A 14298-nucleotide genomic window follows, 5' to 3' on the forward strand; every position below is an offset into this window, starting at 1 on the left:
AATACATATTTGGTATTAATTCCAATCATATGAACATTGGGCTTATATCACATCCAATTTTGAAGAACCCATAGAGCAAGCCTATATGGACAAAAAAGGAAAGTAATCTGGATAAAAACCATCTCCATTAGCCTGGCCTAAAAATACATCACATGACTATAATCCTCTCTTCCATCATTAGCCACCTAGATATGTACGCTAGAGGGCGCCACGGAGCGATGAACGTAATAGCCTGTCGTGCTTGTTCGTGATTGGCTCATTCCTGCGCAAAACAGATGACGTTACACCCGGAAGTTGTGGTTTCATCAGTCGAGTACATTTATATATTTTTCCTTCCCAGGATATTGTTCAAATTAGCATTTACAACTGACTACACACCACGACGCCTGAAGGATTTGGTGGAAGAATACCAACGATGAAGGGATTGCTTCAAGTCGTTTTGCTTTTCCTCTCTGTAGCTCACATCAGAAGTTGGAATGAAGGCCAGTGTTTATTTCCGCATAATAGCTATTCACTTTCTAGAATCTTATCTTTCTTGCAAAACGTTTAGGCTACAAAATTATATCTAAAATATCTATGGTTCTTGCTCGTTGTACCAATTTCAGAAATGGGTAGCTAAGCAGGTGGATATTAGTTTTCATGATTAAAAAATAGCTGCGGGTCTTTTGATTTTGTGCCGTAAAGATCAAAGATCCAGAATGCATACAAGGGAGGCTCAGGCAACATTATATTATGCGCATATTCTACCCATAACTAAGTTGTTGAAGGTTGCCAATTTGCCATACGTTGTTCATCAGCCTATTTGCTTAGCCTTATACTGCCTGGAATGGAGAATAATGATTCCTCTCTATACAGCTCCAGGTAGTGTTTTGCTCCGAGACGTGCAGGTACTCACCCTGTACAAGGGCAAGTACACCACTGCCAGACGCAGTAGCGCTGTACCTCAGCTGCAGTGTGTTGGAGGCTCAGCCGGCTGTGGATCCTTCCTTCCTGAAGTGGTTCAATGCAAAAACAAAGGCTGGGACGGAGTCGACGCGCAGGTAAGACTGAACACTTGCAGATAGAGGAAAAGGGTGTAGCACATTAGGCCTGCTCCCAGATCTAGCCCAATTACTGTTGGCAAGATGGCACAGATCCTTGTTTCACTTTCAGTGGGAGTGCAAAACAGACATGGACAACGCCTACAAATTTGGTCGGATAGAGGTCAGCTGTGAGGGATTCAGCCATCCAGATGACGCCTACATACTGAAGGGCTCGTGTGGACTGGAGTACTCACTGGAGCTGACTGAGGAAGGCAAGAGGAGGCACAAGGGGGGCTCACATGGCTCAACAGGTGAGTTGTTAGTACACAGCGTTGTGAAATGTTTCACAACGTTATGGGACGGAAAACAATAACGATTGTCTTATTGGATAAGTTCCCTCCCTGTTTCTGTACGTTTTCTTCTGTTTGATACCATTGAACAAAACCATGATTTCTCAGGTGGCTTCAGTGACTTCGCTTCCAGCTTCTTCAAGGGTTCTTCAGACAACAACAACCAGCATCACCATAGCAACAACAGACAACAGAGTTCAACAGGGGAAGGAAATTCCAGTGGGTTAGTGGTAGTCGCTCTGCTCTTGTTTCTGGCCTATGGTGTGTACAAGCTTTTCTTGAGTGGACCAACGAATCTAGGACAAGACGGGCAGTTCCCTGATAACGGCTCCAATACCCACAATCCCCATGGGCCACCACCACCTGGATTCAAGCCAGACTTCACAGGTAGGCTAAAGTTTATACACCTACGCCGTCTGCTTACACACCCTTGCTTTTATTTATGGTTCAGGTATGTAGCCTGGTCCTAGATCAGTTTGTGCTGTATTGGCATGACCATAGGAGTTGGCAAGATGGCACAAACTGATCTGGGACCAGGCTGTCACTGATCATAAATGGTATCTTTCTCTATCCTAGGTTCCTCTTCAGGTTACCCAGGTGCTTCCGGGTTCCCCGGTGCTTCCGGGTTCCCCGGTTCTGCCGGAGGATATGCTGGTTCTGCTGGCTACGGTGCCAACCCTGGGTACGGGTTCCGCAGTGACTACAGCGGACAGCAGCAGCAGCACTTTGCGGGGGCCCGTGCTGCTAGAGGAACTGGGAATGGATTCTGGACTGGGATGGGGACTGGAGGAGTCCTCGGTTATCTGTTTGGGAGCCAAAGGTCAGTGGTATAATCCAGTATTTCTGAACTCCAGTCCTCCCAACAGCATACATTCATGTTGTAGCCCTGGACAGACGCAACTCATTGAGGGCTTGATGATCAGTTGACAAGTTGAATCAGGTGTGCTTGTCTGGGGCTACAAAGAAATGCGTGCTGTTTGAGGCACTCGACTGGAGTTGGGGAAACACTGGTGTGAGCATATCTTTTGGTTTGGCTTGATACGGTGTCGTTGACCCATCTTGGGGAAGGATTGGTTATACAGGGATGGGCAGGTAGTGTCGGCTTAGAGAAAGGGTAGGACATTTTATTTTTTTATTTAACTAGTTAAGTCAATTAAGATCAAATTCTTATTTACATTGTCGGCCAAACCCGGACGACGCTGGGCCAATTGTGCGCCGCCCTAAGGAACTCCCAATCACAGCCGGATGTGATGCAGCCTGGATTCGAACCAGGGACTGCAGTGACGCCCCTTGCACTGAGATGCAGTGCCTTAGACCGCTGTGCCACTCGGGAGCCCAACATGACAATCACTAGACATAAAAATAATAATAATAATAAAAACAAATACTCAGATTTTCAGCTAAAGTTGTGGTTTTTTTTCATGTCCCTGTTTATTGTAGAAGCCAGACGCCGTACACAAACACCCACTCAAACTACTCTGCACCCAGATCACCACCGACCCCAGCCCCTAGCACCGGAACACGTGCTGCTTCAGGTACTGCTGCCCAACTACTATAACTAATGTAGCCAGAGCATCTATGTACGTACTTACTGATGTGTGGTTTTATAAACTGTCCAATTTAGTCAAATCAGTCAAGTCATCTTGAGAAATTGTGTATATCTGTAAAATCTTAGACATCTAAAATATAAACGTTTGTGTGGATACAGTATAACATATGTTTGTATGACTCCTTCATTAAGTTATTCTCAGTTCCACACAGTTACTCTTCCACACAGTTACTCTTCCACACAGTTACTCTTCCACACAGTTACTCTTCCACACAGTTACTCTTCCACACGGTTACTCTTCCACACGGTTACTCTTCCACACGGTTACTCTTCCACACGGTTACTCTTCCACACGGTTACTCTTCCACACGGTTACTCTTCCACACGGTTACTCTGTCCCATGTCCTGCCTCTACGGGAGTTTTTCTTAGGGTGGCTTTCTGATTCCTTTTTTGTCAGGCTTTGGAGGGACCAAGAGAAGATAGATGTCGAAGATGGGCAGGAGGCCATTGGCAGCTTTCCATGATGCCAGAAGAAAGCCAAGTGATGTCATCAGGGATCTGGGACAAGCATATAGTGGTCTGTACTTAATTTGGTCGGGTTGCTGTGGAATTGTCAATATTACAATGATTGATATTTAAAAGATGAATGACTCAAGAACTCTTAAATGTTCCGTGTCTGTGGGATACGAATGTATAATCCACTAACCGTTGATCCATCTTACCTGTATGGCCACCCGTGTCCTGAAACTGCAAATGTTTCAATGGTTTTAACTTGTTTTGAATTTAACACATATTTCCTTGATGCTTAGTTGATAAAGGTAATTTCTCAAATTCCTTCAGAAGGAATGATGTATAAATGTTTTTCTGGTTTGTGTATCAGACTGCTGTGAATGTGTTCTTCAATGGCAGTGTGATACGAGTACAGTCACGTGTTACTGTTTTAAATTGTAGGACAACCTCTGTGGAATTTCTCAGCTGGTCGTATGTATAAGGCTTTTCTTTCTTGTATTAAAAACAAACAAAACATGTTTACTGTAGAAATTATTTTGATAATGTATTGAGGATTGTGTTTGATCATGTTCTCTTATTCATGACGATTTTAGAAGTTTCGGACATTAATATCCCTCTGCACAATTTGGATGAAAGCTAAATGTGAGTTGTGGTAAAGATCAGAAGTGTGGCCTTTTTGTCTAGTTGACCTGTACAGAGTTTGGCTGTGTTTGCATTCTGATTTGATTCTAACCAGTGTCTGAGGGAGAGCCGTCTGGCCCATACGACTAGGCTAGAAAGGCCATGTATCCAACCTCGAACTGAAGCTGGTTGACAACTATGGGCTCGAGTTAATCAATTCGGGGATAACCTGCGTAGCAGATCGTATTACTTATTTACGCGGTATGTCGGAGGTGTAACTGCGTTGGAGCTGTCAAATGGGTGAGCAGCTGCTCGTGTGGTCATTGTCACGAAGTCACATCCGTCCCACTCGCTTTAAAAGTTCAGAACAAGAAAGAAAGTGTAGACTATAGAAATAATGACGCATAGAACTCTGCATTATTTTGCTCAATTTATCAGCCTGAGATGTAGATGACATCACACATTCGTGTTCACACATGCGCCCCCACATACACACGCACAAGGTGGGAAATGAGCTGTAAAAATAGGAGTCGGGAACCCCGCGAAACTGCCATGCAGCCAGTAGCAATGTGATATGTATAATGCCGCGAGCCGCTTGTGGATTTGACGTCTCACACAGTTCCGACACCTGTAAAACAACCGCTACGCGGGTGTCGGCCAGCGCATCTGGTAGAATCTAGCTCTTGCATAGGCTAGCGACGACTCTCCCCACAGAGCACTCTGTTCTGGGTAGTCTTCTCCAGCTAGTTCCACCCATGTCGGTTGTCTTAGGGCCTGTTGTCTGTTCAAGCTCCCACACCTGGGTTGTGTTCAAGTCTTGAGAAACTGTTTAAGAACCAAATGTAACAACAACGGAAAGGGAACAAACTTAATTTTCTAAACGTTTGAGTAAATGGTTTCTGTTGCAAAAAAAAAAAAAGTTTTGTAATGAATAAACCCCAGGTGTTCTTGGAGCCGTGCATCCTCCGGAACACAACCCAGCCAAGCTGCACCAATGTGTCAGAGGAAACACCGTACACCTGGCGACATGTCAGCGTGCATTGCGGCTGGCCTGCCACAGGAGTCTCTAGTGCACAATGGGACTGGAACATCCCTGCCGGCCAAACACTCCCATAACCCGGATGACGCTGGGCCAGTTGTGCGCCGCCCCATGAGTCTCCCGGTCGCGGTCAGCTGCAACAGAGCCTGGACCCAAACCAGGATCTCCAGTGGCACAGCTAGCACTGCGATGCAGTGCCTTAGACCACTCAGGAGGCTTTCTGAGTATAAGCACAGGGTTGTAGGTTCTATCCCAGGCAGAGCCTGTGAGTGTGGTTGCATTGACGCTCGCTGGTGGATCGTGATCACTAATGGGGGTTAAGTCCTGAGGTTCTCCCCTCCTGTAAAAAGCAGCGTTTTATAGAGGGAAACCTCTCTAAAAAGTATTATTTTAAAGTCTTAGGAACTACTTTTTCCCAAAGGTTTCCCTCCATAACCACTGCTGGTTACTGTTCTGGAACCACGGGGTTTAACATATACGAAATAGATGGACATCACAAATGAATGCATACCATACAACATATGGGAAATGGAGTGTCTCGGGTTTACGTACAGAATAATACGAAATGCTCTGAGACCAGGTTGGTGTATTTGACATAAAGTACAGTCAAAAGCACTAAATGTACATCTATATTAGAACCCACAACCTCAGTGTACTAAGACAGTTAAGCACTGAGCCACCTGCACATTTTCCCAACATCACATTGTTTCTTAATTACTCAGGGAAGGCTAAGCAGTTGAGCTTTGACTCATCTGGGCCCAGTTTTTCAAACATTGTGTGATCGGCTTTCAGCAATCGGGTCATTCTATTTCTATGCATTTAATCCGATCCGATTGCTGAAATCCGATCAGATAACTTTTGAAAAAATGGGCCCAGATTTACAGAACACAGATCTTATCTGACCCTCAAATGTATCTAACATTTAAATGTTCTCTTTAAATATTTAGAATTGTGAAAAATATTAAATGGGGTTTGAACCACCAACCTCAGAATAATGAGGCAAGTTCATTTTTACCGCTACAACGCGGATCTTCTGCGGTCCAGAATGAATCCTGTCTTTATCCATCCACAGTAATCCAACTAAATGTCCAAGTTATTGCAAAAAAGTGATCACATTATGGAAAAATATGCATTTTTCATTACAATTTCAAAAGTAATTTCAGACATGCAAATCTTTGGCATTACATGATTTTACAAATGGTCTATAGAAAAGGGTAGTTAAAATTCTTAACAGTTCATATTTTACAGTATAACAGCAATCACCAGCTTCTGGAGCACAACATATTGTAAGAGAGAATTATTGATGTGTGTCTGCGTTGTGTATGGCATGTGCTGAGACATGATTTCAGGTAGGCCTCCTTGCTTCAAGGCCTGTGTCAAGTACAGTGGTCCACATATAAAAATAACTCCCCTGTGGGCCCCCGGGGATAAGGTTTAAAGGACACACGGCTACATCTTCTCATAGGTCAGTTCGTGTCCACAGGCGTTACAGACCTTCCTGTAGAGATCCTCCTCTTCATCCACTAGTTCCTCAGGGCTGTACTCGTGCTGGTGAGCACTGGTTCCCTTGGTCCACATGCTTCTCCTCACCGCACAACGCAGCTCTGGCCACCATGGCGACAATCGTAATATAATAAATTGTAAATACAGAAATAAGGAAAGCAGTCACACATTTTGAGGTTACTTGTTGCAGGTCTGTGGGAATTATTTGGTTAATTTGTATTTATTTAATGTAATTTGTTTCAGTATTATTGACTTAAAATACATCAACTGAATAATCTCAAGTGATACTGGCAAGCTCAGTGTGCAGGTTTTTCTTTTAAGTCAATAATAAAGAAATAAAACAATCAACATTTCTACCATCTACTAGGGGTGCGTCTTTCTGAGAGTTTTTTTTAAGAGAAAAAGGGGACTTCGTGTCCGAGGGAGGATTCGAACACAGTCGTTCCGTTGTCTGTAAAGCCTATTGTCTGTCTCAATCCCACGATTTAATTCATGTTTAATAAATAAAACAATTACAGTGTTACTGACCTTTGACTCTTTTGTTGAAGCGCTTCTGCTTCTGCACCTCCCTGTTCTCCTCTCTTGCTTCCTTGGCCTCCTCCAGGGCCTCCTCAGAGCCCCACACCTCTAAGGAGCGCTTGTCCACCTGGGAACAGAGCACAGCATCATGTTTACTGATCTAACCTAAATACACCTGGGTCCTGTTCATTGGGGCATGCAACAGAAAAAGTTTAAAAACGATAATAAAAATGTCTTATAGACAAGTTTAGGTATTCCTTCCCTATCTCTGTATGCTTTCTTCTCTTTGTTGCCTAATTACCATGACCCACTAACACATTATGGGGTGGCTGTAAACAATAGTAGGGGAACACTACAGTGGCAAGTGAAGGCAAGGGCTGTGTCTGAAAACATCACTAGCCACCAAAGACTTGCTGCCTCATCTTCCTCTCTAAGCACGTTGGAAGAGGCATCAGACACAGCCAAGAGGAGGAAAAGCAGTGAGTTAAAAGCAGTAATAATGGCTGTGAGCTCATCCTACCTGCAGCCTGAGGTAAAGTTTGATGTCTCCCCAGTGAGGGTTGTGTGGGTTCTTCCTCAGGACAAACCTCAGCACTGGCTCCCTCTGGTCCAGGTCACAGTCCTTCAGTAGGTAGAGCTGCTTAGCCTCCGTACGGGATATCAGCTTGTGTTTAACCTCGTAGTCTCTGGTGGGGAACATTCATAGTGGAAAGAGAATATAGAATACTAGCTCATTTGCAGCCTCTATTCTTATAACCTGGTCCCAGATCAGTTTGTGCTGTCTTGCCAACTCCTATGGTAATAATGGTGTGTGTGACAATGACCAGTTGGCAAGACAGCACAAACAAATCTGGACCAGGCTATTATTCTTATATCCTTCAAGCTTAAATACAAGGCTAATATAAGTAACACAATATCTGTACAGTTGCGTGTTCTGATGTCATTGACACAAGAAGGAAGAGCACTGGTTTTACCTGCAGTTGTCACAGACTGCCAGATCGAAGCCGTTGCTGAGGTAGGAATCCATAAACGACTTGTCACAGTCATCACACACCAGGTAGTCTACCTTTATCACAGGGGCTAGTCAGAGACAGTCAGAGACAGTCAGAGACAGTCAGAGAGAGCAGTAAAAGTTCAACACTGTCTACATCACATACAGCAGACTAGCAGACGCTCTTATATAACTACACTGCTCAAAAAAAGAAAGGGAACACTAAAATAACACATCCTAGATCTGAGTGAGTGAAATATACTTATTAAATACTTTTTTCTTTACATAGTTGAATGTGCTGACAACAAAATCACACCAAAATGATCAATGGAAATCAAATTTATCAACCCATGGAGGTCTGGATTTGGAGTGTGGAAAACCACACTACAGGCTGATCCAACTTTGATGTAATGTCCTTAAAACAAGTCAAAATGAGGCTCAGTAGTGTGTGTGGCCTCCATGTGCCTGTATGACCTCCCTACAACGCCTGGGCATGCTCCTGATGAGGTGGCGGATGGTCTCCTGAGGGATCTCCTCCCAGACCTGGACTAAAGCATCCGCCAACTCCTGGACAGTCTGTGGTGCAATGTGGCGTTGGTGGATGGGGCGAGACATGATGTCCCAGATGTGCTCAATTTGATTCAGGTCTGGGAAACGGGCGGGCCAGTCCATAGCATCAATGCCTTCCTCTTTCAGGAACTGCTGACACACTCCAGCCACATGAGGTCTAGCATTGTCTTGCATTAGGAGGAACCCAGGGCCAACCGCACTAGCATATGGTCTCACAAGGGGTCTGAGGATCTCATCTCGGTACCTAATGGCAGTCAGGCTACCTCTGGCGAGCACATGGAGGGCTGTGCGCCCCCCCAAAGGAATGCCACCCCACACCATGACTGACCCACCGCCAAACCGGTCATGCGGGAGGATGTTGCAGGCAGCAGAACGTTCTCCACGGCGTCTCCAGACTCTGTCACGTCTGTCACATGTGCTCAGTGTGAACCTGCTTTCATCTGTGAAGAGCACAGGGCGCCAGTGGCGAATTTGCCAATCTTGGTGTTCTCTGGCAAATGCCAAATGTCCTGCACGGTGTTGGGCTGTAAGCACAACCCCCACCTGTGGACATAGAGCCCTCATACCACCCTCATGGAGTCTGTTTCTGACCGTTTGAGCAGACACATGCACATTTGTGGCATGCTGGATGTCATTTTGCAGGGCTCTGACAGTGCTCCTCCTTGCACAAAGACTGAGGTAGCGGTCCTGCTGCTGGGTTGTTGCCCTCCTACGGCCTCCTCCACGTCTTCTGATGTACTGGCCTGTCTCCTGGTAGCGCCTCCATGCTCTGGACACTACGTTGACAGACACAGCAAACCTTCTTGCCACAGCTCGCATTGATGTGCCATCCTGGATGAGCTGCACTACCTGAGCCACTTGTGTGGGTTGTAGACTCCGTCTCATGCTACCACTAGAGTGAAAGCACTGCCAGCATTCAAAAGTGACCAAAACATCAGCCAAGAAGCATAGGAACTGAGAAGTGGTCTTTGGTCCCCATCTGCAGAACCACTCCTTTATTGGGGGTGTCTTGCTAATTGCCTATAATTTCCACCTGTTGTCTATTCCATTTGCACAACAGCATGCAACATTTATTGTCAATCAGTGTTGCTTCCTAAGTGGACAGTTTGATTTCACAGTAGTGTGATTGACTTGGAGTTACATTGTGTTGTTTAAGTGTTCCCTTTATTTTTTTGAGCAGTGTATATAAACACAGGTGGAGTCGGAAGTTTACATGCACCTTAGCCAAACTTTAAACTCAGTTTTTCACAATTCCTGACATTTAATCATAGTAAAATGTCCCTGTTTTAGGTCAGTTAGGATCACCACTTTATTTAAAGAATGTGACATACCAAAATAATAGTATAGAGAATGATTTATTTCAGCTTTTATTTCTTTCATCACATTCCCAGTGCGTCAGAAGTTTACATACTCTCAATTAGTATTTGATAACACTGCATTTAAATGGTTTAACTTGGGTCAAAGTTTCGAGTAGCCTTCCACAAGCTTCCCACAATAAGTTGGGTGAATTGTGGCCCATTATTCCTGACAGAGCTGGTGTAACTGAGTCAGGTTGTAGGTCTCCTTGCTCACACATGCTTTTTCAGTTCTGCCCACAAATGTTCTATGGGATTGAGGTCAGGGCTTTGTGATGGCCACTCCAATACCTTTGGAATTTGTTGTCCTTAAGCCATTTTGCCACAACTTTGGATGTATGCTTGGGTTCATTGTCCATTTGGAAGACCCATTTGCAACCAAACTTTAACTTCCTGACCAATGTCTTAAGATGTTGCTTCAATATATAAATATGATTTCCCTTCCTCGTGATGCCATCTATTTTGTGAGGTGCACCAGTCCCTCCTGCAGCAAAGCACCCCCACAACATGATTCTGCCACCCCCGTGCTTCACGGTTGGGATGGTGTTCTTCGGCTTGCAAGCCCCCCCCTTTTTCCTCCAAACATAACGATGGTCATTATGGCCAAACAGTTTCATCAGACCAGAGGATATTGCTCCAAAAAGTACAATCTTTGTCCCCATGAGCAGTTGCAAACCGTAGTCTGGCATTTTTATGGCGGTTCTGGAGCAGTGGCTTCTTTCTTGCTGAGTGGCCTTTCAGGTTATGTCGGTTTGGGGGTGCTTTGGTGGTGGTAAAGTGGAAGATTTGTACAGAGTAAAAGGGATCTTGAAGAAGGAAGGCTATGACTCCATTTTACGACGCCATGCCATATCCTGTGGACGGCGATTAATTGGAGTTTCCTCCTACAACAGGACAATGACCCAAAGCACAGCTCCAAACCATGCAATAACTAATTATGGAAGAAGCAGTCAGCTGGTATTCTGTCTATAATGGTGGCCAGCACAGTCCCCGGATGTCAACCCTATTGAGCTGTTGTGGGAGCAGCTTGACCGTAAGAAGTGCCCATCAAGCCAATCCAACTTGTGGGAGGTGCTTCAATAAGCATGGGGTGAAATTTCTTCAGATTACCTCAACAAATTGACAACTAGAATGCCAAAGGTCTGCAAGGCTGTGATTGCAGCAAAAGGAGGATTCTTTGATGAAAGAAAAGTTTGAAGGACACAATTATTTTTCCAATTAAAAATCATTATTTATAACCTTGTCAACATCTTGACTATATTTCCTATTAATTTTGCTACTCATTGTATGTTTTCATGAAAAACAAGGACATTTCTAAGTGACCCCAAACTTTTGAATGGTAATGCACACACACACACACACACACACACACACACACACACACACACACACACACACACACACACACACACACACACACACACACACACACACACACACACACACACACACACACACACACACACACACACACACACACACACAGCATATATAACTTATAATCAGTTTAGAAAGAGTGCTAGGAGGAGAGTTTAGCCAAGGTGCTATAGTCGTCAAACACTAGTCATTCAGATAGTGGTTGGTTGTCACGTGTGCCTTAAAATAATTTCGTATGGGCATTATTTACAGTAGTAGGTGTTAGAAATGATTGAAAGAAACTGACTCCACTCAGCAACTGGCATGTGGTATGACATGAATCCACAAGAGGGCGCACATGAACCACCAAATGCATCTTTCTCTGTTACACATCTGACATCTTGACAGTTGAGAGAGATGACATAATGCAACAGATATGGATACCTTGAAGCCCCCGGGAAATGTTTCATTGACTATAAACCCACATACCTGGTTGATGCACCACTTTCCTTTGCTTCTCCTCTTCTTCTTCAATGAAGAACCCTCCACCAGAGTCGACTGTCTTGGCGACTTTAGCCGAGGTTCCACCCCCTTCTCCTGCCGATGGTCTGTTGGCCAGGCGGGCTTGCCTCAGCATCACAGCCCGCTGTCTGTTCCGTTCGATCTTGGCTCTCATAGCGGGGGACAGATCGCAGCTCTTGGCTTTGGGCTCCGAAGGGGGAGAAGCAGCATGATCATTCATCGGCGTGGGGAGCTCCAACAGATCCATCCCAAAACGCAGGACTGGAGCTAGCTAGCTGTTACACTCTCCAGTGTCTTGGAAATGGCAATACATTGAAGATGTTTACCAGAAAGACAGCTGGCAGGGTTGAAAGGAGGGCAGAGATGTTTTGATCTTGTTTTTTAGCCCGTACACAGCTGTTAGAGTGGCAATCCACCTGTGCTTTTGCACAAAAACAAAACCACATCTTAATCCTTAACTGTCACTTCTAGAAAAACAATGTTGAACAAATTATTTCACTGTAAACTCTAATCAGAATTTACAAGATTAAAAAAAATCTACTTTATGTTTAATCAGGAAATTACAGAGCTCTACCAGGCGGTTGAGAAGTCAAGAGGTTCATATTAGCAATGCCATATTAGAATTGCAATTTGCATAACATTTTTGCTTGTAAAAAAGGATATTACATAAATTATTTTAGGTCTGCTTCAATGGCTTTCATAGGTAGGTAAGCATTGTTAAATGAGGACTGACGTTGAATTTGAGAAAACGATGGAAATGTTGTGTGTCCAAACATACATTTTCAATTACATTGAAATGAATGCTTATTCAGGTGTTGTGTAGTGTTCAAAATCCCCCAAAATGTTTTTCTTGAATTTCAAATGATCTAGGTTTTTAAATCATGTTTCCCACATGTTCCGAACACATTTTGAGATAATAAATCATCAAGTGCAGTTTTTATCACTGTTACAGGCATTATTTTCTAGGCAACCTTTAATCTGAATATTGATTATTAACCCCATGGGGCATGAAATGGGGTTTAACCCATTTATGTTGCATAATATAGTGTGTTGTCAACAATTCAATCATACAGTTGCGGCCAAATATATATTTTTTTTTTTGTAAACTTAAGTTTACAATTTTAATTTAGAAAATAAAGACAAATGGAATTGGCAAAATTATTAGTACTTGGTTGCACAGCCATTGACCAAGATAACTCCTGACAAATACGTCTTGTAGACGTCAATAGGCTTGCTGCTCCTTTCTGCAGGCAATTTGGACCAGTTTTCGGCGGGAAACTGTTCTAATTCTTCAATGTTTTAGGGCTGCCCTCCACCAACTGCTGTTTTCAGTTCTCGCCATAGGTTAGGGATGTGACTAAGATCTGGACTCTTCGCTGGCTACTACAGAACAGTCTAGCCTCCTTCTTGAGCTATTCCAGGCATAGCCACATGAAGTAGGGGTGCTGAGGGTGCTGCAGCACCACCTGAAAAATCAGAATACAAAAAAAAAAGATAAAAAAAAAAAAATTGTTCACAAAAGTAGTGCACTGGGTCTTTACTAGTATTAGCAGACCGATATAGGCATCTATAGTGAAAGCAAAAAAAAAACATTTCAGCATCTCTGCTTTGGCAAAAAGGTAGTTACCTAATTAAGAACAATATCTTGCAGGACTTAATAGTTGGAATTGTAAGAGTTGTTGCCCTGTTCCTTTCTCTGTGATCATCATTCTAATGGGATCCAGAAAGAACAAAACCCTGTCCTCAAACATCTACATCAAAAGGTGCAAAGTTATATCCAAAGACACAAAACATCCACGTCAAATTAAATATTTTTCTTGATCAAATAACATGGAAACAAACACTTTTTGTGCAGTATTAACGTACCATTCTTACAAACCCCTTAATGTAAATGCACATTACTGTATTGTACATAAGCTGATCATCTACGTTTGTACCTGTAGACTTTACATCACCATGAAGAAATACAATGTGCAATCCAGTCATTGAGTACATTGAGACATCAAGTGGTTTGTGATGATGTGGTTTAGTTGGTAGAGCATGGCGCTTGCAATACTAGGGTTGTGGGTTTGATTCCCATGGAGCACCTAGTATGTAAATGTATGGACTTGCTCTGGATAAGACCATCTACTAAAAAATAATGAATAGACCATTTTAGTTGTCACAAGTTAAGGAAATAAATAGGCCATGGTGGCTAAGTAATTACAATATAGCAATTAAACACTGGTAGATCGGCAGAAGATGAATGTGCAAGTAGAGATACTGGGGTGCATAGGAGAAAGATAAATAAATAAATACAGTATGGGGATGAGGTAGGTAGATAGATGGGCTGTTTACAGATGGGCTATGTACAGGTGCAGTGATCTGGGAGCTGCTCTGACAGCTGGTGC

General features: G+C 43.6%; 2 protein-coding genes across 2 annotated transcripts; one reads left to right on the top strand and one right to left on the bottom strand.

Moving 5' to 3' along the window:
* The first annotated feature begins 270 nt into the window (after positions 1 to 270).
* saraf (store-operated calcium entry-associated regulatory factor) lies at positions 271 to 3950 on the top strand. Its single transcript, XM_046332542.1, has 7 exons — positions 271 to 482; positions 856 to 1040; positions 1153 to 1333; positions 1481 to 1759; positions 1949 to 2192; positions 2813 to 2907; positions 3380 to 3950. The coding sequence occupies exons 1-7, from the start codon at positions 416 to 418 to the stop codon at positions 3403 to 3405; spliced, it is 1077 nt and encodes a 358-aa protein (XP_046188498.1). The 5' UTR covers positions 271 to 415; the 3' UTR covers positions 3406 to 3950.
* Positions 3951 to 4482: 532 nt separating this feature from the next.
* LOC124017146 (DNA repair protein complementing XP-A cells homolog) lies at positions 4483 to 12220 on the bottom strand. Its single transcript, XM_046332543.1, has 5 exons — positions 11876 to 12220; positions 8089 to 8194; positions 7635 to 7800; positions 7124 to 7241; positions 4483 to 6696 (listed from the first exon to the last, which is right to left on the bottom strand). Exons 1-5 carry the CDS (start codon positions 12153 to 12155, stop codon positions 6542 to 6544), a joined length of 825 nt encoding a protein of 274 aa, XP_046188499.1. The 5' UTR covers positions 12156 to 12220; the 3' UTR covers positions 4483 to 6541.
* Between the last annotated feature and the right edge of the window lie 2078 nt (positions 12221 to 14298).

This window comes from Oncorhynchus gorbuscha, unplaced genomic scaffold, assembly GCF_021184085.1.
Source record: "Oncorhynchus gorbuscha isolate QuinsamMale2020 ecotype Even-year unplaced genomic scaffold, OgorEven_v1.0 Un_scaffold_167:::fragment_4:::debris, whole genome shotgun sequence".
In the NCBI taxonomy this organism is placed as follows: Eukaryota; Metazoa; Chordata; class Actinopteri; order Salmoniformes; family Salmonidae; genus Oncorhynchus; species Oncorhynchus gorbuscha.

What these genes read in the sequence shown, in the direction of transcription:
- saraf (XM_046332542.1), top strand. Translation starts at nt 416, where the DNA reads ATGAAGGGATTGCTTCAAGTCGTTTTGCTTTTCCTCTCTGTAGCTCAC. An exon ending in CATCAGAAGTTGGAATGAAG is followed by an intron (nt 483 to 855) that starts GCCAGTGTTTAT and finishes CTCTCTATACAG; the next exon opens with CTCCAGGTAGTGTTTTGCTC. An exon ending in GGGACGGAGTCGACGCGCAG is followed by an intron (nt 1,041 to 1,152) that starts GTAAGACTGAAC and finishes TTTCACTTTCAG; the next exon opens with TGGGAGTGCAAAACAGACAT.
- LOC124017146 (XM_046332543.1), bottom strand. Translation starts at nt 12,155, where the DNA reads ATGGATCTGTTGGAGCTCCCCACGCCGATGAATGATCATGCTGCTTCT. An exon ending in GCAGTCTGTGACAACTGCAG is followed by an intron (nt 7,801 to 8,088) that starts GTAAAACCAGTG and finishes GTTCCCCACCAG; the next exon opens with AGACTACGAGGTTAAACACA. An exon ending in AACTTTACCTCAGGCTGCAG is followed by an intron (nt 7,242 to 7,634) that starts GTAGGATGAGCT and finishes CTCTGTTCCCAG; the next exon opens with GTGGACAAGCGCTCCTTAGA.